A 23,187-nucleotide genomic window follows, 5' to 3' on the forward strand; every position below is an offset into this window, starting at 1 on the left:
CACCCTATCCCCATAAGCCAGCAACCCCACCTAACGTTTGGACACTACGTACAAATTTAGCGTGACCAATGCACCTAACCCGCACATCTTTGGACTGTCCGAGGAAACCGGAGCACCCAGAGGAAACCCACACAAACACGGGGAGAACATGCAGACTCCACCCAAGCTGGGAATCGAACCCGGGTCCCTGTCGCTGTGAAGCAACAGTGCTAACCACCGTGCTACTGTGCCGAAATAGATAATTGAAACTGTTACATTTTCTGGGTGGGTGTGTATGCATATCATACAGCAAGTATTACAATTGTGTGGGGGAGGCTGGAAAACTGGAAATCATATTTTGAAGAACTCAAATTTGGAGCTTATGAGAGTGACTCCACTGTAGATAAATGTATTTTTCATATATTAAGTGAGGTTTCATCCTTTAAGGAGGCAGCTGTTTCAACCAATCATGACTATGGTGTGTGGGGCATCTTTAACACACACAGGGATGACAAGTAGGATTTTTAAAACTTCTTTTTATAAAGCATTTTCAGATGCAGGAATATAGTTTTTATAAAGAGCTCATCTGTTAGAGATTAAATAACTAACAAGGTTTAAAAGTGAACTGTGAATCTATACTAGTTTATGTTTGAAAAAAAGTAACACGCGATTTTCATACCAAACCTCGATGGTGTGGTTAACAGTACTGAGAGATGCACACACAGTAACTGAGGGACTCAAGAGAAAGGGAATGGTCCTTACCTAAACTTGGTTTTCTGCAAAGGCTGGAATCCTGGGACAGATTTGTATGCATCATTGAGCTGAAATCACATCGATCAAAAGTCAGTCATAATAGTAAATATTCATTGCATTACTGATAGTGTCTAGTTTAATTCATAGTTGTAGTAATATAGGGGCCAGTTGAATGCATGTAGCTAAAGAGGCTAAATGTTAAAAGTGTCTTGACTGTGGGAACTCAGTTATTGTCTCATATAATGAAGTAACACAGCAAAATGTGGGAAAACATATGCAGTACTTTTCCTAAGACTGCACATGCACACACTAAGCTAGTTTTGATAGGCACCAGTCAATCTTGAGTAATGTCCAATGTTTGATTAACAAATCATTCTCTAAGTAACAGAGATTCATTTGAACAAACCAGGATGCCTCAGCTGAGAATTAGAAGCCAATGTAAATGAGGGGTTAAATCAGAGATCAGAATTCCCTTAAAAGTAGGACCATGTGGTCGTTGTCTTTGTTCCTGAATTCTTGAATCATCTATCTGTTTGTTTGTGTTAAAGTGATTTCCTTTTGTGCTTTTTGCCATGTGCTTGACTTTTTAATATATTGTTTAATATTTTATTCAGTTCTTATTCAAGTGTATACCAGTAAACAAATCCAATCCAGTGAGTAATTAATAATAATAAAGTTGTATTTTTTACACCTCCCACCAACCGCACTACCGATTCTTATTAGAAGGTAAAATAAGAGCCCCAACAATTACACAGTATTTACAGCACAAAAACAGGCCATTTGTCTAACTAGCTTATCCCAACGTTTATGTTCTCCACAATCTTCCTCATCTCATCCTATCAGCCTATCCCCTCAGGACTGGTGTCATCAGCCAGCACCTCAGCGGGTACCCCTTAGCTTCCAGGTGCCAACCCGTCATCCTAGGGTGGTCCTCGAAGATGCTAGGGATCTCCACGTATCCCAAGATGTAGCTATCATGCACGGTCCCTGGGAAATGTGCACACGGGTGTATGAGCTGGTGGCGGTGGTCACACACATGTTGAACATTCAGGGAGTGGAACCCCTTCCTGTTCATGAAGGGCATTCCCTGATGCCCGATGCATGCAAGGCAACATGCCATTGATTGCCCCCTGGAACTGGGGCACCCTGGCTATGTGGAAAATCCTGCAGCCTGGGCATCTTGGTGGGCCTGGTCCAGCTCAAAGTTGATATAGTTAACGCCAAGGCATACAGTGCTTCTGACACCTCACGGACGCACTTGTGAGCTGTAGTTTGGAAATGCCGCACGTCACCGCTCGAGCCCAGGAATGATCCGTTGCCTAAAGGATCAGGGCTGTGGTGACCTTCACGGTCTCCAGGTGTGGGTGTCTTTGCTGAGACGGAGTCTCCTGTGGCTCATGCTGTTCATCATCTCATCGAAAGATCAACGACGCCTGTACACCTTTGGCCATCACTGGCCTCCCCCTCTGGGTTCCTCCATAGCCTGATGGATGGCTGGTCTTCAAGGTGTACTGTGGGCCCTGGACAAGGAGTGTGACTTCCAGCCTGCGTCGACACTGCTGGCTTCTCCAGCATCTGGCCTCCTGGGCTGCCACCAGTACCCCAAGGGCAACCTCTGCGGGACTGACAACACCAGTCATATTGTTATAAGTGTAAGCAATTGGAGAGACCAACAATCAGTTACGGCTTCCACCTCGGGATTCTCAAATCCCCCAAACCACCCCCGCCTTTACGTGTCCTGCTTTCTCTCAGAGTGCGAGCCATTTATTCACCCCTTGGACACATCAGAAGCTCCTAGACACCATACCTCTGTGGGACTATTAGATAGGATATGCTCCAGTACCCACCCCTGATCCACATACTTGCCCTTTTGTCGCGAGAATATTCGCAGTGCTGAAGCCTAGCTCTTGAGTGTTTGATTGTTGGCTGCTGCCTCTATGGCGCTAAGACGATGCAATATTATCCTCTGAGACATGGCACGTGCACCCACAAGAAGCCACTTATAGAATCATAGAATTTCCAGTGCAGAAGGAGGCCATTCGGCCCATCGAGTCTGCACTGGCCCTTGGAAAGAGTACCCCATTTAAGCCCACACTTCCAACTTATCCCCGTAGCCCAGTCCCCCCACCTCACCTTTTTGAACACAAAGGGCAATTTATCATGGCCAATCCACCTAACCTGCACATCTTTGGACTGTGGGGGAAAACTGGAGCACCCGGAGGAAACCAATGCAGACACAGGGAGAATGTGCAGACTCTGCACAGACAGTGACCCAAGCCGGGAATTGAACCTGCGACCGTGGAGCTGTGAAGCAACTGTGCTAACCACTGTGTTACCGTGCTGCCACTTGAGAATATTTTGTTTATTAGATGGACAACAGTAATAAAGATTTGAACATCAACTATGTAACATTTCACATATCACACTAACCTTTAAACAAGGAAATGTCACTGTTTCGTATTAATACCAATACAAAGCTATATCAGCTCATCTTCACAAAAAAAACCCAACAGAAATGGAGGATAAGCCTGAGAATCTGTTATCACGACCAGATGTTTGTCGTAGAAATGATGTGTCCATCAATGTGTTACTCGTTCCATGTATCAGTGCCATTCTCCGTCCAGGAGCCGCAGCTGTGCAGGCCCTCCCACACAACCCAATCCAGAACCAAATCCTGGCATCCACATAGTCCATCGCACTCAAGGTGCAGTTGAACACCCTTGAATTCCAGCGTGTTTAACCCGCGGTGATGTGCCAGTTACATTATGCACTCACCACACCAGCAACAAAGGCAACAGCAATCAGCAAAAGCATTTCTTCCAGGGTATCATCAGGTGGCCCATTTGGATCAATGTCGTGCTCCAGATTCCGCAGTATCTCCTTGCCATAAACCTGATTGCCTTCTGGACCCATACATTGCCCTGAGCCCGGTGTTGTTCCAGGGCCACGTATCTTAGAAAAAACTGTCCTTCTTTCCTGCTACAGGAAAGGAAGGAAACAGCAACAGCAGTCTCTATGCATCAGCAGCCACCAGCAGGAGCAAGTAGCAAATACAATCTGCAGCTGGGAAGTACTCTCACAACTAACAAGATCTATGTATATAAACTGTACTCAGAGGAGATTCCCACCTCTTCATATCAGGAGTGACTAGAGATCAGAGTGTTAGAGATATAGCTTAGTTGGCACGTGTAGTTAAACATTATTTATACTTCTCACTTATTTACTTAATCATCAGTTATAGTTGTAGAAGAGTGAACAAACTCATAGATATTTATATTTGTGATTCGATACATGTTATTTGCTTAATTTGAAGACTGATAGTTTAACTGAACTACAACCGTCAGACCATTCTGGAAGTAAGCAAAAGAGTAACGACGTATTCCAATCACGTAATATAACATGGTACCAGGATTTGGCTTTGAAAAAACTAGCTAGATAGATTAAGAAAGATGAAGAAAAGAAGAAATTAGTGGCAGCTATTCAACTGGGGAAGCATCGCAGCAAACAGATCCTTCAAAAAAAACCGCCTCGATGAACCACGCACAGGCTCCAAGTCACCTCAAGACTACTGGTAATTTAAACTCTAATTGGAAACTGTTTAAGCAATAATTTCAAATATACTTAGAAGCTATTGATTTAACTACCGCAACCAATGCTAGAAAAATTGCATTGCTTCTGTCAATGGCAGGACAGCATGCAATCGAAATATATAATTCATTTCAATATTCCGCTGGCCAGGATAAAGCCAAATTCAAAGTAATATTAAGTAAATTTGATGACCACTGCAAGATACAAACGAATGAAACATTTGAACGTTTCATATTCAACAAAAGATTGCAGAAAACAGGGGAATCGTTTACTAGCTTTGTGACAGACTTAAAACTTCAAGCTCCATCTTGCAACTTTGCAGCACTGCATGACTTATTATTCCATGATCAAATTGTATATGGCATATATGATGAACATCTAAGAGAAAGGCTTTTGAGACACCAAGACCTAACATTACAATTAGCGATTGAAAAATGCCTAGCACATGAGCAGAGGAAGAATCAATATAATAAATATTATACCCGTGGAAAAGGTGCGAATATCCACCACGTGGTTGAGTGTGTAAAAATGGTGTTGCAATCGATGAAGAAGCACGTTTTGGATGACAGCCACCTTGCGTGCGCGCGCGAGCACTCGAACCCTGCACATACACGCTTTGCCAGAAAATGCGAGACGGAAGAGAACCAGTCTGCGCATGCGCAGAAGTGTCTCTTGTGTCAAAACGTTGACGTCATGACCTGTTATAGATGTGGAACCACCCATTTAAATAGGATATGTCCAGCACATGGAAAATAATGCTCTAAGTGTGGCAAACTTAATCATTATGCTTTGCAGTGTAGATCTTCTCTCAATTTTCAAACTCCTAAACAAAAATACAGGAACATCAACGTTCGGAGTGTGGATTGAACAGGGAAAGAAACTGAAGAGAACTTTTCATCAGACAAAGACAATTTTTCACTCAAAGATACATTTTTCGTTGGAATTATAGAAAAATGAGGAAACAAAAGAAATGTCAAGCAATCCTCAGCAATTCAAGTCAATTCAATCAACACCAATAATGAATGGAATTCTGCCGTTCAAGTTATTTTGTTTAAACTTGACACGGGAGCTTCAGCAAATCTACTGTCAAGACTGGATCTCAGTAAGATTCAAGAAGAACCTGAGATACTTCCAGCAGCTTGCAGACTGAAGGACTATAACGGCAAACTGATCTCTTCAACAGGATCAAGCTATTTGAAAGTCTCAAACAAACAAATCATGAAACTCTTAATATTTGAAATCGTAAACAATGATAAATCTTCACTTTTAGGAGCACAAGCATGTAAAGATTTGCAGCTTGTACAACGTGTATATTAAAAGCAACATAATTTACACCAAGCTTGGATGAGGAAATCTTGAATCAGTACCCTGACGTTTTCAGAGGCATGGGCACACTACTGTTCCAGGATAACATTTTACTCAGGAAGGATGCCAAGCCAGTTATTCATCCATCTATAACTGAATTCATCCAGAATTCCTACTCCTTTGCAAGAAAGGTTCAAACAACAACTAGGCCGACTTCAAACCCAAGGTATTATATCTCAAGTCCCACAACTGACTGACTGGGTAAACTCATTGGTTTGCATAAAAAAAACGTCCGGTGATCTTCGCATCTACATTAGAACATAGAACAGTATAGCACAGTACAGGCCCTTCAGCCCACGATGTAGTGCCGACCATTTATCCTAATCTAAGATCAACCTAACCTACACCCCTTCAATTTACTGCTGTCCATGTGCCTCTCTAAGAGTCGCTTAAATGTCCCGAATGACTCTGACTCCACCACCTCTGCTGGAAGTGCATTCCACACACCCATCACTCTCTGTATAAAGAACCTACCTCTGACATCTCCCCTATACCTTCCTCCAATCACCTTAAAATTATTTCTCCTCGTGACAGCCATTTCCACCTTGGGGAAAAGTCTCTGGCTATCCACTCTATCCATGCCTCTCTTCACCTTGTACACCTCTAGCAAGCCTTCTTCGCTCCAATGAGAAAAGCCCTCGCTCCCTCAACCTTTCTTCATAACACATGCCCTCCAGTCCAGGCAGCATCCTGATAAATCTCCTCTGTACCCTCTCCAAAGCATCCACATCCTTCCTATAATGAGGCGACCAGAACTGGACACAATATTCCAAGTGTGGTCTAACTAGAGTTTTATAAAACCTCGCGGCTCTTAAACTCGATCCCCCTGTATAATGAAAGCCAACACACCATACGCCTTTTTAACAATCCTATCAACATGGGTGGCAACTTTGAGGGATCTATGTACGTGGACCCCAAGATCCCTCTGTTCCTCCACACTTCCAAGAATCCTGACTTTAACCCTGTATTCAGCATTCAAATTTGACCTTCCAAAATGAATCACTTCATATTTATCGAGGTTGAACTCCATCTGCCACTTCTCAGCCCAGCTCTGCATCCTTTCAATCTCCTGTTGTAACCTGCAACAACCTCAACACTATCTACAACTCCACCAACCGTCGTGTCATGGCAAACTTACTAACCCACCCTTCCACTTCCTCATCCAAGTCATTTATAAAAAACACAAAGAGCAAAGGTCCCAGAACAGATCCTTGCGGGACACCACTGGTCACCGACCTCCAGGCGGAATACTTTCCATTCACTACCACTTGCTGTCATCTTTCGGCAAGCCAATTCTGTATCCAGACAGCCAAATTTCCCTGTCTCCCATGACCCCTAACTTTCTGAATGAGCCTACCATGAGGAACCTTATCAAATGCCTGACTGAAATCCATATACGCCACATCCCCTGCCCGACCTTCATCAATGTGTCTCGTCACATCCTCAAAGAATTCAATGAGGCTTGTGAGGCATGACCTGCCCCTCACAAAGCCATGCTGACTATCTTTAATCAAACTATATTTTTCTAAATAATCATAAATCCTATCTCTCAGAATCCTTTCCAGTATTTTGCTCACCACAGACGTAAGACTGATGGATCTGTAAATCCCAGGGATTTCCCTATTCCCTTTCTAGAATAGGGGAACAACATTCGCCTCCCTCCAATCATCCGGTACTACTCCAGTGGAGAGTGAGGACGGAAAGATCATCGCCAATGGCGCAGCAATCTCCTCCCTCGCTTCCCGCAGTAACCTTGGGTATACCCCGTCAGGCCCAGGGGACTTATCTATCCTGATGCTTTTCAAAATTTCCAGCACATCCTCCTTCTTAATATCAACCTGTTCGAGTCTATTAACCTGGTTCACGCTGTTCTCATGGGCAACAAGGCCCCTCTCTCTAGTGAATACTGAAGCAAAATATTCATTTAGGGCCTCCCCCATCTCTTCAGACTCTAGGCACAAGTTCCCTCCACTATTCCTGATTGGCCCTACCCTCACTCTGATCATCCTCTTATTTCTCACGTAAGTGTAGAAGCCTTGGGGTTTTCCCTAATCCGTCCCGCCAGGACTTTTTCATGCCCCTTCTAGCTCTCCTCAGTCCATTTTTGAGTTCCTTCCTGGCTATCTTGTAACCCTCTAGAGCCGAGTCAGATCCTTGCTTCCTCAACCTTATGTAAGCTTCCTTCTTCCTTTTGACTAGAAGATCCACTTCTCTTGTCATCCAAGGCTCCTTCACCTTACCATTCCTTCCTCGTCTCAGTGGGACAAAACTATTCAGCACTCGCAGCAAATGCTCCTTAAACAATCCCCACATTACTGTTGTGCATTTCCCCAAGAACAATTGTTCCCACTTTATGCTCCTCAGCTCCTGTCTAATAGCAGTATAATTTCCCCTCCCCCAATTAAATACCTTCCCATACTGTGTGTTCCTATCCCTCTCCATGACTATGGTAAAGGTCAAGGAGTTGTGGTCACTGTCACCGAAATGCTCTCCCACCGAGACATCTGACACCTGGTCTTGTTCGCTGCAGAGCACCAAGTCCAATATGGCCTCCCTCCTAGTCGGCCTATCTACATATTGAGTCAGGAATCCTTCCTGTACACACCTGACAAAATCTGCTCCATCCAAACCATTTGCACTAAGGAGGTTCCAGTCAATATCAGGGAAGTTGAAGTCACCCATGCCAACTCTGTTACTTCTTCACTTTTCCAAGATCTGCCGCCCAATCTGTTCCTCTATTTCTCTGCCGCTATTGGGGGGGGGGGGGCTATAGAAAACTCCCAATAAAGTGACTGCTCCTTTCTTGTTTCTGACTTCCACCCATACTGACTCAGTAGACAAACCCTCCTCAACTACCTCTTTTTCTGCAGCTGTGGTGCGCTCCCTAATTAACAGTGCCACTCGCCCTCCTCTTTTACCTCCCTCACTATTCTTCTGAAAACATCTAATCCCCGGAACGTCTAACAACCATTCCTGCCCCTGTGAAATCCATGCCTCCATAATGGCCACAACATCGTAGTTCCAAGTACTGATCCATGCTCTAAGTTCATCTCCCTTATTCCTGACACTCCTTGCATTGAAACAGACACAGTTTAACCCATTCCACTGAGTGCAACTTTGCCCTATCAACTGTCTATCCTTCCTCACAGACTTGCTGCATACTATTTCTGCCTGTTCAACAGCTATCCTATCCTAGCAAACCTCCTACCCAGGATATTGGTGCTCCTCCAGTTTAGGTGCAATCCGTCCTACATGTACAGGTCTCACCTTCCCCAGAAGGTATCCAAATGATCCACATATCTGAAGCCTTGCCTCCTGCACCAGCCCGTTAGCCACGTGTTCAGCTGCACTCGCTCTCTGTTCCTTGCCTCACTTGCACGTGGCACCGGTAGCAATCCTGAGATCACTACTCTGCTTGTCCTGCTCTTTAGCTTCCAACCTAACTCTCTAAAATCACTTTTTAGATCCTCATCCTTTTTCGTAGCTATGTCATTGGTGCCTATGTGCACCATGACTTCTGGTTGCTCCCCCTCCCCCTTACGAATCCTGCATTTTTTTTTTTAACAATACAGCGCAGTACAGGCCCTTCGGCCCACGATGTTGCACCGAATCAAAAGCCATCTAACCTACACTATGCCATTATCATCCATATGTTTATCCAATAAACTTTTGAATGCCCTCAATGTTGGCGAGTTCACTACTGTAGCAGGTAGGGCATTCCACGGCCTCACTACTCTTTGCGTAAAGAAAGAGTATTGATCCTAAAGATCTCAGTAAGAACACAAGAAAGGAACACTATCCCATACCAAAGCGCGAGGAAATCACAAGTGAGATGGCGAATGCACGCATCATCACGAAGTTTGATGCATCACATGGATTTTGGCAAATGCAACTTGACGACTCGAGCAGACTACTAAGTACTTTTAACATGCGCTTTGGACGATTTTGCTTCAACCATATGCCGTTTGGTATCATATCTGCATCTGAAATATTCCACAGGATCATAGGGCAAATGACAGGAGAGATTGAAGGTGTGAGGGTGTACGTTGACGACATCATTATTTGGTCTACAACTAGGGAAGAGCACAATGAACGTTTAAAAGAAGTACAAACGCATTAACAAGTCTGGACTCAAACTAAATCAAGCAAAATGTATCTTTGCACAGTTTTCACTTAAATTTCTGGGAGATACCATTTCTCAAGGTGTCCAACCTGATGATGGAAAGATTGCAGCAATTCAGGACATGAAGACACCAGAAGACAAGAAAACTGTTTGCAGATTTTTCGGCTTCGTCAATTTTCTTGGCAAGTTGGATTGGATTGGATTGGATTTGTTTATTGTCACGTGTACTGAGGTACAGTGAAAAGTATTTTTCTGCGAGCAGCTCAACAGATCATTAAGTACATGAGAAGAAAAGGGAATAAAAGAAAATACATAATAGGGCAACACAACATATACAATGTAACTACATAAGCACCGGCATCAGATGAAGCATACAGGGTGTAGTGTTAATGAGGTCAGTCCATAAGAGGGTCATTTAGGATTCTGGTAACGGCGGGGAAGAAGCTGTTTGTGAGTCTGTTTGTGCGTGTTCTCAGACTTCTGTATCTCCTGCCCGATGGAAGAAGTTGGAAGAGTGAGTAAGCCGGGTGGGAGGGGTCTTTGATTATGCTGCCCGCTTTCCCCAGGCAGTGGGAGGTGTAGATGGAGTCAATGGATGGGAAGCAGGTTTGTGTGATGGACTGGGTGGTGTTCACGACTCTCTGAAGTTTCTTGCGGTCTTGGGCCGAGCAGTTGCCATACCAGGCTGTGATGCAGCCAGATAGGATGCTTTCTATGGTGCATCTGTAAACGTTGGTAAGGGTTAATGTGGACATGCCAAATTTCCTTTGTTTCCTGAGGAAGTATAGGCGCTTCCTATCTCCAACTTGTCAGCAAGAAAAACAGCATTGAGAAATTTAATCAGAAAATCTACTACTTTTGAGTGGACACAGAGCCATCAGAAAGAGTGGGCAGATTTAAAAACACAGCTCATGACTGCACTGATACTCGCTTTCTTCGACCCGAAAAGAGCAACCAAGATATCCACTAATGCAAATCAGGATGGGATAGGCGCAGTTCTCTAACAACAAGATGAACATTCTGATTGGATTCCTATAGCATATGCTTCAAGAGCAATGACAACGACGAAATGCAGATATGCCCAAAGTGAGAAGGAAAGTTTAGGTCTATTGACAGGAATACTCAAATTCCATGATTATGTCTATGGGCTTCCCACCTTCACAGTTGAGACGGATCACAGGCCGTTAGCCCACATCATCGACAAAGACCTAAATGAAATGACACCCAGACTTCAAAGGATAATGATGAAATTACGACGGTATGATTTCAATTTAATTTACACAGCTGGGGAAGAATGAATTATTGCAGACACTTCATCACGCTCCATCACAACTGAATGCACACCAATGGAATTTATACGTGATGTAGAAGCTCAGGCTCAACTCTGTGCAGAGAACCTTCCTGCGTCAGACGAAAAACTGAATTTAATCAAGTCAGAAACGAAGATGGACTCTACACTTCAGAGGGTCATGCACAATCTTCAACATGGATGGCTGAAGGAGCGATATCCTCAATACTGCAACATTAAATCTGATTTGACGACCGTAGATGGTCTACTATTGAGACTTGATCGAATTGTTATTCCACAATGTCTTCGTTCTGATATACTTGAAAAGATTCATGAGGGACACCTCGGTGTCGGAAAATGTAAATGACAAGCGCCACAGCCAGTCTACTGGTCGGGAATAAATAGGGACATTACTGACATGATTATCACCTGCGAAACTTGTCAAAGACACCAATCTGCGCAATGCACGGAAATGCTGCAACAACACGAACTGGTTATTTCTCTTTGGACCAAAGTAGGGGTTGGCCTATTTCATTCAACTGCTCAAGACCACTTCTTAATAATAGATTATTATTCTAACTACCCAGAAGTTATGAAACTTCCAGACTTGACATTAAACTCAGTAATTAAAGCGTGTAAAGAAACATTCTCAAAACGTGGAATACCGGATACGGTCATGTCGGACAATGGTCCATGTTTTGTAAGTTTGGAATGGTCAGAATTCTCGAAGAAATACAACTTCATGCATGTGACATCCAGCCCTCACTACCCTCAGTCCAATGGCAAGGTAGAGAAGGGTGTTCACATAGTCAAATAGTTGATTAGTAAAGCAAATGACTCGACGTCAGATATCCATCTTGCGTTGTTATCTTATAGAGCGACACCACTATCTTCAGGACTCTCGCCGGCTCAAATATTATTTAATAGGGATGTCAGGACTTCCTGACCAGCAATTAGACTGCAGAATCCAGACCACTTGCCTGTGCTGAAGGAGATTGAAGAACAACACTCAGGACAACAGTCATACTACAACAGACAATTGGAACCACTCACAATGGATGACCTTGTCAGAATCAAAAATCCGGAAGGAGGATGGTCTGCTCCAGCTACAATCATTAGGCAAGCAGCTCCACGTTCGTACATAGTGAAATCAGCAGACGGCACGAATTTTCAACGAAACAGACGTGCTTGGCAAAGAATTCAACTACACCACCAATTTTTTCCAAATTTAAACTTCACAGAGTCAATATTTCGTGACAATCTACTGCATACCAAAAATTCAGATGACGTGCACAAGACTGCGAAAGCTTCAAATTCACCACCTCATCAGCTAAGAAGATCGACAAGACGACGAAGAAAACCAAACAGACTGAACATATAAAATATTGAATTATTGTGTACAGTCATTACTCAAGTTGTGCTTGTACAGATATACATCTCATGATTTATAGTTATCTTGTTCTCTTGTTCTGCTACATAGAAAATATGTCAAAAAAAAAGGGGATGTATTTATCTTTATATCTGCTGGTATGTAAAGGGTTAACAACTGTATTATCGTGCTGGACAACCACTAGACGGCAGCACCAGATCTATGGGCAGCACGGTAGCACAGTGGTTAGCACAGTTGCTTCACAGCTCCAGGGTCCCAGGTTCAATTCCTGGCTTGGGTCACTGTTTGTGCGGAACAAAGAACAAAGAACAAAGAAAAGTACAGCACAGGAACAGGCCCTTCGGCCCTCCAAGCCTGCGCCGACCATGCTGCCCGTCTAAACTAAAATCTTCTACACTTCCGGGGTCCGTATCCCTCTATTCCCATCCCATTCATGTATTTGTCAAGATGCCCCTTAAACGTCACTATCGTCCCTGCTCCCACTACCTCCTCCGGCAGCAAATACAAGGCACCCACTACCCTCTGTGTAAAAACTTGCCTCCTACATCTCCTCTAAACCTTGCCCCTCGCACCTTAAATCTATGTCTCATAGTAATTGACCCCTCTACCCTGGGGAAAAAGCCTCTGACTATCCACTCTGTCTATTGCCCTCATAATTTTGTAGACCTCTGTCAGGTCGCCCATCAACCTCCGTCGTTCCAGTGAGAACAAACCGAGTTTATTCAACCTCTCATCATAGCTAATGCCCTCCATACCAGGCAACATATTGGTGAATCGCTTCTGCACCCTCTCTAAAGCCTCCACATCCTTCTGGTTGTGTGGAGACCAGAATTGAACACTATATTCCAAGTGTGGCCTAACTAAGGTTCTATACAGCTGCAACATGACTTGCCAATTTTTATACTCAATGCCCTGGCCAATGAAGGCAAGCATGCGGTATGCCTTCTTGACTACCTTCTCCACCTGTGTTGCCCCTTTCAGTGACCTGTGGACTTGTACACCTAGATCTCTCTGGCTGTCAATACTCTTGAGGGTTCTACCATTCACTGTATATTCTCTGGAGTCTGCACGTTCTCACCGCATCTGGGTGGGTTTCCTCCGGGTTCTCCGGTTTCCTCCCACAGTCCAAAGATGTGCAGATTAGGTGGATTGGCCATGCTAAATTGCCCTTCATGTCCAAAACGGTTAAGTTGGGTTACGGGGATAGGGTGGAGGTGTGACCTTGAGTAGGGTGCTCTTTCCAAGGGCTGGTGCAGACTCGATGGGCCAAATGGCCTCCTTCTGCACCGTAAATTCTATGATTCTATATAAACTGTACTGAGGAGATTCCCGCCTCTTCGTACCAGGAGTGACTAGAGAGCAGAGTGTTAGAGATATAGCTTAGGTTGCATGTGTAGTTAAACATTATTTGTACTTCCTATTCACTTAATCATCAGTTATAGTTGTAGAAGAGTGAATAAACTCATAGATATTTATATTCGTTATTCAATAAATGTTATTTGCTTAATTTGAAAACTGATAGTTTAACTGAACTACAACCATCAGACCATTCTGGAAGTAAGCAAAAGAGTAACGACGTATTACAATCACGCAATATAACACTAATAACTTAAATAGGAACTGAAACCTCAGTCTTTCTGTTCTATAAGACTAAGTGCTGCACTTAGTACAACCATTACGTATTAAAGGTGGAGCTCACACTCAGGAGTTTTTCATGCTGCTTATATATATATCTATATATAACACACACAAATATTAAAAAACATACCTTTACATTATAAATTGCAATGCCCACAGTTAGAATGCAAACTGCCCTTATAAACACATCACGCTGCTATAGGCAAAGGTTTACATAGGCAGTTTTCATTACAAATCAGCACGCTGGGATAATAAAATTGAAGACAGATTGTACAATTCTGAAATGGGGATTGAATCATCGTGGAGACAACCACATGAGTTTGGCTAGTGTTAGAGAATAAAACAGTATTTTACTATACTGTGAAAAACTTTGAAAAAAGATTACTTGTGTTTGGATTAACTGCAAGAAATTAGTTTTTAAACAGGAGATGGCAAACAAGATGGCAAAATGAAAAGAGTGGATTAGCGCACAAATTCAAACCATACAGTCAGAGGAAACACACTGTCATTCATCCGTGCACATACTTACATTCTCCTCCACCTTAAGCCGCAGTTGGTTAAACTCTGGGGAGTCCGGCTTTCTCAGCTCACCATTGAATATTCTGGTTGCTCTTAATGAGAGGTTGTACAGAACTGAGAGAGAAAAGTGGAACAGGATCAGAACACACTGGTAAAGTTTGAAAAGTTCAACAAGGAAAGCAGATTGGTCAAAATCATCTGTTACTGTGTGAAAAGTCTTCATATTTAGTTTTACTGCCTTAGTGTCACACTTTATCCCTGTTACCTTTCCCTGACAGACTTGGTGGGCTAACTTTCTGACCCTATTACTCACCTATTTTTGGAAAATATAAATATGGGCTTGGCAAGATGATGGTTAATTAAAGATCAATTAAGGAATTTTCCTCTGGAAGTGATGCGCATACTGGAATATTCATGACCACATTTGGGTGGTTTGTTCAAATGGCATGGTGATGAAGGAGATGCACCTTCCTTATTGTCTTAGCAATGGGAGTTCTAGGACCTCTGTTGTGTTGAGGTGCTCATTGTTACTAAGGAGCTGGCCATTTTAAGTGGCTGTGAGTTCAGTCATTTGTTGTAATACTCCAAGCAACAATGGAATAAATTAACATAGTCCAGGGATGCTTGAACTTGTATCAGGCTCATTCAGACTGCGAATGTGCATTAAAACATTAAAAAAGCAAGGTTGACGAGTCTTTCTAACAGAGATCCTAGAGTTTCACGCAAAATAAAGTTTGATTTAAGACCCTTCACTTGTGCTGCTGCACCAGTGAATTACTGGGTATGAAATGGGTAAGACACAAAACCACATATAATTTGTTCTAGTCCTCTATGGTTGTAAACCTTCCAGTAGTGCTTTAAGATGCACAATATGGTTGGGGGGGCAACGGGGGGGCAGTTATGGAGGATGAGTTAGGTCATAATCGGGGCGGGAAGAAGGGGGTTGGGGATGGGGGTTGGGGCAGGGGGAGAGTGGGGGTGGGAGGGGTGACAGTTATGGAGGATGGGTTTGGTCATGGATGGGGCGGGAGGGCATCTTGGGTGGGCCCGATTCAGAGTGGGGCTAAGGTACGGAGCCTAAGGGCGATGATGGTGGACTCTAGAGGGAGAGGGGGGGGGGGGGCAGGCGGAAGCCTCCGGTGAGAATTGTGACATGGAACGTCCCCGGGCGAAATTCCCCGGTTAAATGTTCTAGGTGACGAGTTTGAGAGCAGAGACACATCTCCAGGTGTAAGCTCAGATGAGGTTGAGGAAGCGGTGGGTGGGGCAAGTATCCCACTCGGGGTTTGACTTGAAGTCGAGGGGGGTTGCCATTTTGTTGAGCAAGAAAACAGGGTTTACAGTGGGGCCAGGGAAGTACGGGGCCAGGGGTTGGTTTGTGATGGTGCCTCGGGTGCTAGTGGGGACTCCAGTGACATTGGTGAATGTGTATGCGTCCAATTGAGATGAAGAGGCTATTGGGAGTGGTCTTGGACTTGGACTCCCACAGGCTGATTAGGAGGTGGGATTTCAATTGTGTACTGGAGTTGAGGGTGGATAGGTTGAGCCCCAAGTCAATCGAGGTTGAGAATGGCACGATAGCTGGAAGGGTTTATGGAGAGGATGGGATGGTGAATTGATGGAGGTTTGGGCACCCAGAATAAAGGCAATATTCCTTCTTCTCGCATGTGTATAGAGTTTATTCCAGGATTGACTTTTTTGTGGTGAACCGGATGGTGCTGATGGAGGTGAAAGGCGCGGAGTACTTGGGAATAGTGATTTCGGACCATGATCTGCACTTTCTAGACTGCATTCGGATCAGGGGCAGAGACTGCAATGGAGGTTGGATTCGGGGTTTTAGCCCGACAAGAAGTTCTGTGGGAAGGCGGCGGTGGCGATTAAGAATTATGTTGAGCTCTCTCAGAATGGGGATTTATCGACAGCCACGTTTTGGTAGGCCTTGAAAGTGGTGGTACAGGGGGGAATTATTTTGTTCAAGGCCCATAAGGATAGGACGGTGACTGTTAGATGAGATAGAAGAGGTGGATAGGAGGTACGCTGTGGCCGGTTACATTGGCGCAGGCGTCGATTTAGCTGATTCCGAAAAAGGGGCAGGATCTATTGGACTTCGGTCCTATAGGCCCATCTCACTGCTAAATATGGAAGTGATAGTTCTGGCAAAGGGACTGGCGAGAAGGTTGCAGGAGTGTGTGCCGGAGGTGGTTCCAGAGTACCAACATAAGAACATAAGAACTAGGAGCAGGAGTAGGCCATCTGGCCCCTCGAGCCTGCTCCACCATTCAATGAGATCATGGCTGATCTTTTGTGGACTCAGCTCCACTTTCCGGCCTGAACACCATAACCCTTAATCCCTTTATTCTTCAAAAAACTATCTATCTTTATCTTAAAAACATTTAATGAAGGAGCCTCTACTGCTTCACTGGACAAGGAATTCCATAGATTCACAACCCTTTGGGTGAAGAAGTTCCTCCTAAACTCAGTCCTAAATCTACTTCCCCTTATTTTGAGGCTATGCCCCCTAGTTCTGCTTTCACCCGCCAGTGGAAACAACCTGCCCGCATCTATCCTATCTATTCCCTTCATAATCTTATATGTTTCTATAAGATCCCCCCTCATCCTTCTAAATTCCAACGAGTACAGTCCCAGTCTACTCAACCTCTCCTCGTAATCCAACCCCTTCAGCTCTGGGATTAACCTAGTGAATCTCCTCTGCACACCCTCCAGTGCCAGTACGTCCTTTCTCAAGTAAGGAGACCAAAACTGAACACAATACTCCAGGTGTGGCCTCACTAACACCTTATACAATTGCAGCATAACCTTCCTAGTCTTAAACTCCATCCCTCTAGCAATGAAGGACAAAATTCCATTTGCCTTCTTAATCACCTGTTGCCCCTGAAAACCAACTTTCTGCGACTCATGCACTAGCACACCCAGGTCTCTCTGCACAGCAGCATGTTTTAATATTTTATCATTTAAATAATAATCCCTTTTGCTGTTATTTCTACCAAAATGGATAACCTCACATTTGTCAACATTGTATTCCATCTGCCAGACCCTAGCCCATTCACTTAGCCTATCCAAATCCGTCATCAGACTTCCAGTATGCTCTGCACTTTTTGCTTTACCACTTATCTTGGTGTCGTCTGCAAACTTGGACACATTGCCCTTGGTCCCCAACTCCAAATCATCTATGTAAATTGTGAAGAGTTGTGGGCCCAACACTGATCCCTGAGGGACACCACTAGCTACTGATTGCCAACCAGAGAAACACCCATTAATCCCCATTCTTTGCTTTCTATTAATTAACCACTCCTCTATCCATGCTACTACTTTCCCCTTAATGCCATGCATCTTTATCTTATGCAACAACCTTTTGTGTGGCACCTTGTCAAAGCTTACTGACCTATAATTACCCACTTTCTGCCTACCTCCTTTTTTAAACAGTGGTGTCACGTTTGCTAATTTCCAATCCGCCGGGACCACCCCAGAGTCTAGTGAATCTTGGTAAATTATCACTAGTGCATTTGCAATTTCCCTAGCCATCTCTTTTAGCACTCTGGGATGCATTCCATCAGGGCCAGGAGACTTGTCTACCTTTAGCCCCGTTAGCTTGCCCATCACTACCTCCTTGGTGATATCAATCCTCTCAAGGTCCTCACCTGTCATAGCCTCATTTCCATCAGTCACTGGCATGTTATTTGTGTCTTCCACTGTGAAGACCGACCCAAAAAACCTGTTCAGTTCCTCAGCCATTTCCTCATCTCCCATTATTAAATCTCCCTTCTCATCCTCTAAAGGACCAATATTTACCTTAGCCACTCTTTTTTGTTTTATATATTTGTAGAAACTTTTACTATCTGTTTTTATATTCTGAGCAAGTTTACTCTCATAATCTATCTTACTCTTCTTTATAGCTTTTTTAGTAGCTTTCTGTTGCCCCCTAAAGATTTCCCAGTCCTCTAGTCTCCCACTGATCTTTGCTACTTTGTATGTTTTTTCCTTCAATTTGATACTCTCCCAAACGAGCTTTATGAAGAGGAGGCAGCTCGCTAGTGATATTAGGAGGTTGCTGAATGTAATTTTGACCCCATCAGGGGGGTGAGTGCTGGCGGTTATGGTGTCCATGGATCAGAAGAAGGCTTTTAATCGGGTAGATTGGAGGTACCTGTTTGAGATTCTGGGGAGGTTTGAGTTCGGGCCAAGATTTGTGGCATGGATTCAGTTGTTGTATGCATCCTCCATGGCAAATTTGCAAACATGTGATGGCACTTCGGGCCTCGGTCGAAGGGGATTGTGAGTGGGGGGCTGGGAGCACTGGGTGTCGTTGTACGTCGATGACTTGTTGTTTGTGTCACACCTGTTGGAAAGCACGGGCAGAATCAAATGCCTGTGGGAAAGATTTGGAGCTTTTTCAGGTTATAAATTGAATGCAAGGAAAAGTGAGGTGTATCCGGTGATTGACTCATAGAATTTACAGTGCAGAAGGAGGCCATTCGGCCCATCGGCCCATGCACTGGCCCTTGGAAAGAGCACCCTACCCAAGCCCACACCTCCACCCTATCCCCAACTAACATTGTTTGGACACTAAGGGTAATTAAGCATGTCCAATCCACCTAACTTGCACATCTTTGGACTGTGGGAGGAAACCGGACAACTCAGAGGAAACCCACGCACACACGGGGAGAACGTGCGGACTCCATACAGACAGTGACCCAAGCCGGGAATCGAACCTGGGACTCTAGATCGGTGAAGCAACTGTGATAACCACAATGCTACCGTGCTGCCCCTAATTTTGAGGGGTGGGGGTGAATGTGGGGAGCTCTGCCATTTAAGTGGCAAGGGAGCCGTTTCAGTACCTGGGGATCCACGTAACCCATGAGTGGGCCACAATGCATAGGTGGAACCTTGCGGAGTTGGTGGAAGAGATCAAGGGATACCTTAAAAGATAGGATACTCTGCACCTGACATTGGCAGGGAGGGTGCAGGTGGTGAGGATGAATGTACTGCCAAGATTCCTGTTTGTGTTTCAGTCCCTCCCCATTTCCCCCCCCCCCCCGCCCCCCCCCCCCCCTCCAAAGCTTTTTTTCGGAAGTTGGATGCACTAATCTCGGAGATTGTGTGGGCAGGGTAGGTGCCGAGGATGAAGAGGGCCTTGTTGCAAAGGCAGGGGCAGGTAGGGGGGTTGGTGCTCCCAAAGTTGTTGCATTATTATTGTGCAGCGAACATGGAGGAGGTGAGACGATGGTGGGAGAGGGAGAAGGTGGATTGGGTCAGGTTAGAGGGGGAGTCTTGTAAGGGTAGGAGCCTGGGGGCTCTGGTGATGGCCCTGGTGCTGCTCGCTCCGAGGAGTATACGGTGGAGTGGCCTATAAAAATCTGAAACCAGCTGAGGAGGCACTTTAAAATGAGGCACATGTTAGTGCTGATGCCATTGTGTGGGAACCAAGGGCGGGATTCTCCGTTTTAGCGGCAGAGTGTTAACGCCGTCATAAACACCGGAGCGTTTTACAACGGTATCATCTGGTCGCTAGGAGCAGCGATCCCCCAAGCCACAGGGGGCCAGCATGGCACTGGAGTGCTTCATGCAGCTCCAGCTGCCGATATGGGCCCCAGCATGGCTGGCGGGGCCCGTGCATGCCCGACACAGCCGGTGCGGTCCGCGCATGCGCCTGGGTTGCCGACTCTGCGCTGGCCCCCACGCAACACGACGGAGACCTACACGGGCCCGGCGTGGAGGAACATAGGCGCCCTCACCCCGTAATTAGCATGCCTGCTGATCGGTAGCCCCCGATCGTGGGCCTGACTACCGTGGAGGCCCCCTCCCCCACCAGGACAGACCCCGCAGCCAGAACGGCGAGGTCCCGCCGGGTAGGACCACACGCGAACGACCCCGGCGGGACTCGGCCCGTCGAACGCGGAGAAGGGGGCCGATATCATGGCCTCCATCTCTCTATTTGCCCGGCGATGGATGCTTTTGAATTGGAGGTTGGCTACGCCACTGGGGGTCACGGCATGGCTGGGGGATCAGTATGAGTTTCTTACATTGGAGAAAATCAAATTTGCCTTAAAGGGGGGGCAAAGGAGGTACAGTGGAAGCCATTCATTGCTATATTTGAGGAGCTGTTTGTTGTGGAGACAGGGAAAAGGGGAAGAATGTCCAAACTGTACAAGCATAATTGAATGTTACTTTGTTGAATGTGTTTGTAATAAAATATCTTTTTTAGAAAGGGGAAGTTACGATACCAAAACGCTGGCGGTTGATAGCGGCGTGTACATTGCACAGCTCCCATGTCCCTGACTTTTGAAATTCCATTGGCTGTGCAACATTGGAAGATATTTGCCTATCCCAATCCATTGCTCCTTGCTCTACTGATTCAACTTCTTGTTCCACTATTGGCCACTGTGCTCTCAGCATTCCTAAGCCCAAAGCTCTCCAACTCTTTGCTGGAATTCTCTGGCCGCACACACTGGCAGGATCCTCTGTCCCGTTGGCAGGGCACCTCTCCCGCGGGGTTTCCGGCAGCTTGACGTGCCTTCAATGGGAATTCCCATGAACAGTGACAGGAACAGAGAACCCTGCCACCAGTGAAGGGCACACTGTCTCCCACCACCAAGAATCACGTGACTGGGAGACAGGAGAATCCCGACCTTTATCTCTATCTCTCCTCTTTTAAGATTGTCCTTAGAACCAATTCTTTGTCCAAACATTTATGACGTCTTTTGTGATTTGATGTAAATTTTTGGCTGATTGTGCTCCCCGAAGCATTTTACAATGTGATAGGTACTATATAAATATAAGTTATTGTTGTTGTATGACACAGGCTATCATGGAAATCCCAAAGAGTTCTTTGAATAGAGAGAACACCAAAATGCCATCATTGAAACTGTTATGTAGCTTTAGCAGCCCTTCCCATTCAGGACTGCTCACAGCTTCCTCAATACTCACTTGTGTCATCGGGATTGGTTGTTTGATACCGTTTAGCCGGCTCTCTATGCACATTGTCCGTCACCTTCCACCTCACAATGTCGGTTCCAACCGGCTTGTTGGTCCGTACCATTGGCGTGTCTAGGGAAGTGAGATTGCTTTGACGTAGCATGTAGCGATCTTCCTTAAATCCAACCTTGGTACCTGGAAATTAAACAATAGGCAAAGGTTGAATCTGAAATTTGAAGGTTAAGGGGTGACCCAAATGAAGTGTTTAATATTATCAAGTGAGTTGAACACCAGGAAACATGTGGCTAAATGCGCTCGTTACGGTATTTTGTTCCCTTTTAGTTGAATCGCATCCCACTTTTCTGAGTGACTAGATGGTTTACACAGTGCTTGCCGCGGTCCATTTCGGTCCAATATTGCAATGAAGACTGAACTGGATCCAGGTTTGCATATCCATCTTTCCCAGATGGGTATCCGAGGCAGCTGCTGGACACTCTCACCAATATGTCATTTAAAAAAATTAATTTACGGGATATGGGCTTCGCTGGTTAGGCCAACATTTATTGCCCATCCCTAGTTGTCCTTCAGAAGGTGGTGGTGAGTTGACTTCTTGAACCGCTGCAGTCCTTGAGGTGTAGTTACACCCACTGTGCTGTTAGGGAGGGAGTTCCAATATGTTGTCCCAGCGACAGTGAAGGAACGGCAATTTATTTCCAAATCAGGGGGTGAGTGACTTGGAGGAGAACCTCCAGGTGGTGGGGTTCCCAGGTATCTGTTTCTCTTGTCCTTCTAGATGGTAGTGGAAGGTGCTGTCTAAGGAACGTTGGTGAGTTACTGCAGTGCATCTTGTAGATGGTACACACGGCTGCCACTGTTCATCGGTGATGGAGGGTTTGAATGTTTGTGGAAGGAGGAGCAATCAAGCGGGCTGCTTTGTCCTGGATAGCGTTGAGCTTTTAAAAAAAATTTAGAGTACCCAATTCAATTTTTCCAATTAAGGGGCAATTTAGCGTGTTCAATCCACCTACCCTGCACATCCTTGGGTTGTGGGGGCGAAACCCACACAAACACGGGGAGAATGTGCAAACTCCACATGGATATTGACCCAGAGCTGGGATTGATCCTGGGACCTTGGCGCTGTGGGGCTGCAGTGCTAACCACTGCACCACCGTGCTGCCCGGCATTGAGCTTCTTGAGTGTTGTTGGAGTTGCACTCATCCAAGCAAGTGGAGATTATTCCATTACATTGCTCTGACTTGTGCCTTGTAAATGGTGGACAGGCTTTGTGGGGTCAGGAGATGAGTTACTCGCTGTAACTCACCTAGCCTTTGACCTGCCCTGGTAACCACAGTATTAATGTGGCTAGTCCAGTTCAGTTTCTGATCAATGGTAACCCGCAGGATGTTGATTGTGGGGATTCAGCGATGGCAATGCCATTGAATGTCAAGGGGCAGTGGCTAGATCCTCTCTTATAGGATGGTCATTGCCTGGCACTTGTGTGGCGTGAATGTAACTTGCCACTTGTCAGCCTGAGCCTGGATATTTTCCAGGTCTTGCTGTATTTGGACATGGACTGCTTCATTATCTGAGGAGTCACAAATGGTGCAGAAC

At 45.2% G+C, this 23,187-nt stretch overlaps 1 protein-coding gene across 6 annotated transcripts in view; it reads right to left on the bottom strand.

Annotated features, from left to right (window-relative positions):
- The window catches only part of itgb4 (integrin, beta 4), a 359,993-nt gene that overhangs the window by 135,789 nt on the left and 201,017 nt on the right, over positions 1 to 23,187 (bottom strand). For all 6 annotated transcript variants that reach the window (XM_072482936.1, XM_072482935.1, XM_072482933.1 and 3 more), the window contains exons 20-22: positions 21,589 to 21,771; positions 14,654 to 14,757; positions 742 to 800 (exon numbers count right to left, since the gene is read on the bottom strand). In XM_072482936.1, the coding sequence (XP_072339037.1) occupies positions 742 to 800; positions 14,654 to 14,757; positions 21,589 to 21,771 (346 nt within the window). The remainder of the gene's footprint in view (positions 1 to 741; positions 801 to 14,653; positions 14,758 to 21,588; positions 21,772 to 23,187) is intronic.

Source organism: Scyliorhinus torazame, chromosome 18, assembly GCF_047496885.1.
Source record: "Scyliorhinus torazame isolate Kashiwa2021f chromosome 18, sScyTor2.1, whole genome shotgun sequence".
NCBI lineage: Eukaryota > Metazoa > Chordata > Chondrichthyes > Carcharhiniformes > Scyliorhinidae > Scyliorhinus > Scyliorhinus torazame.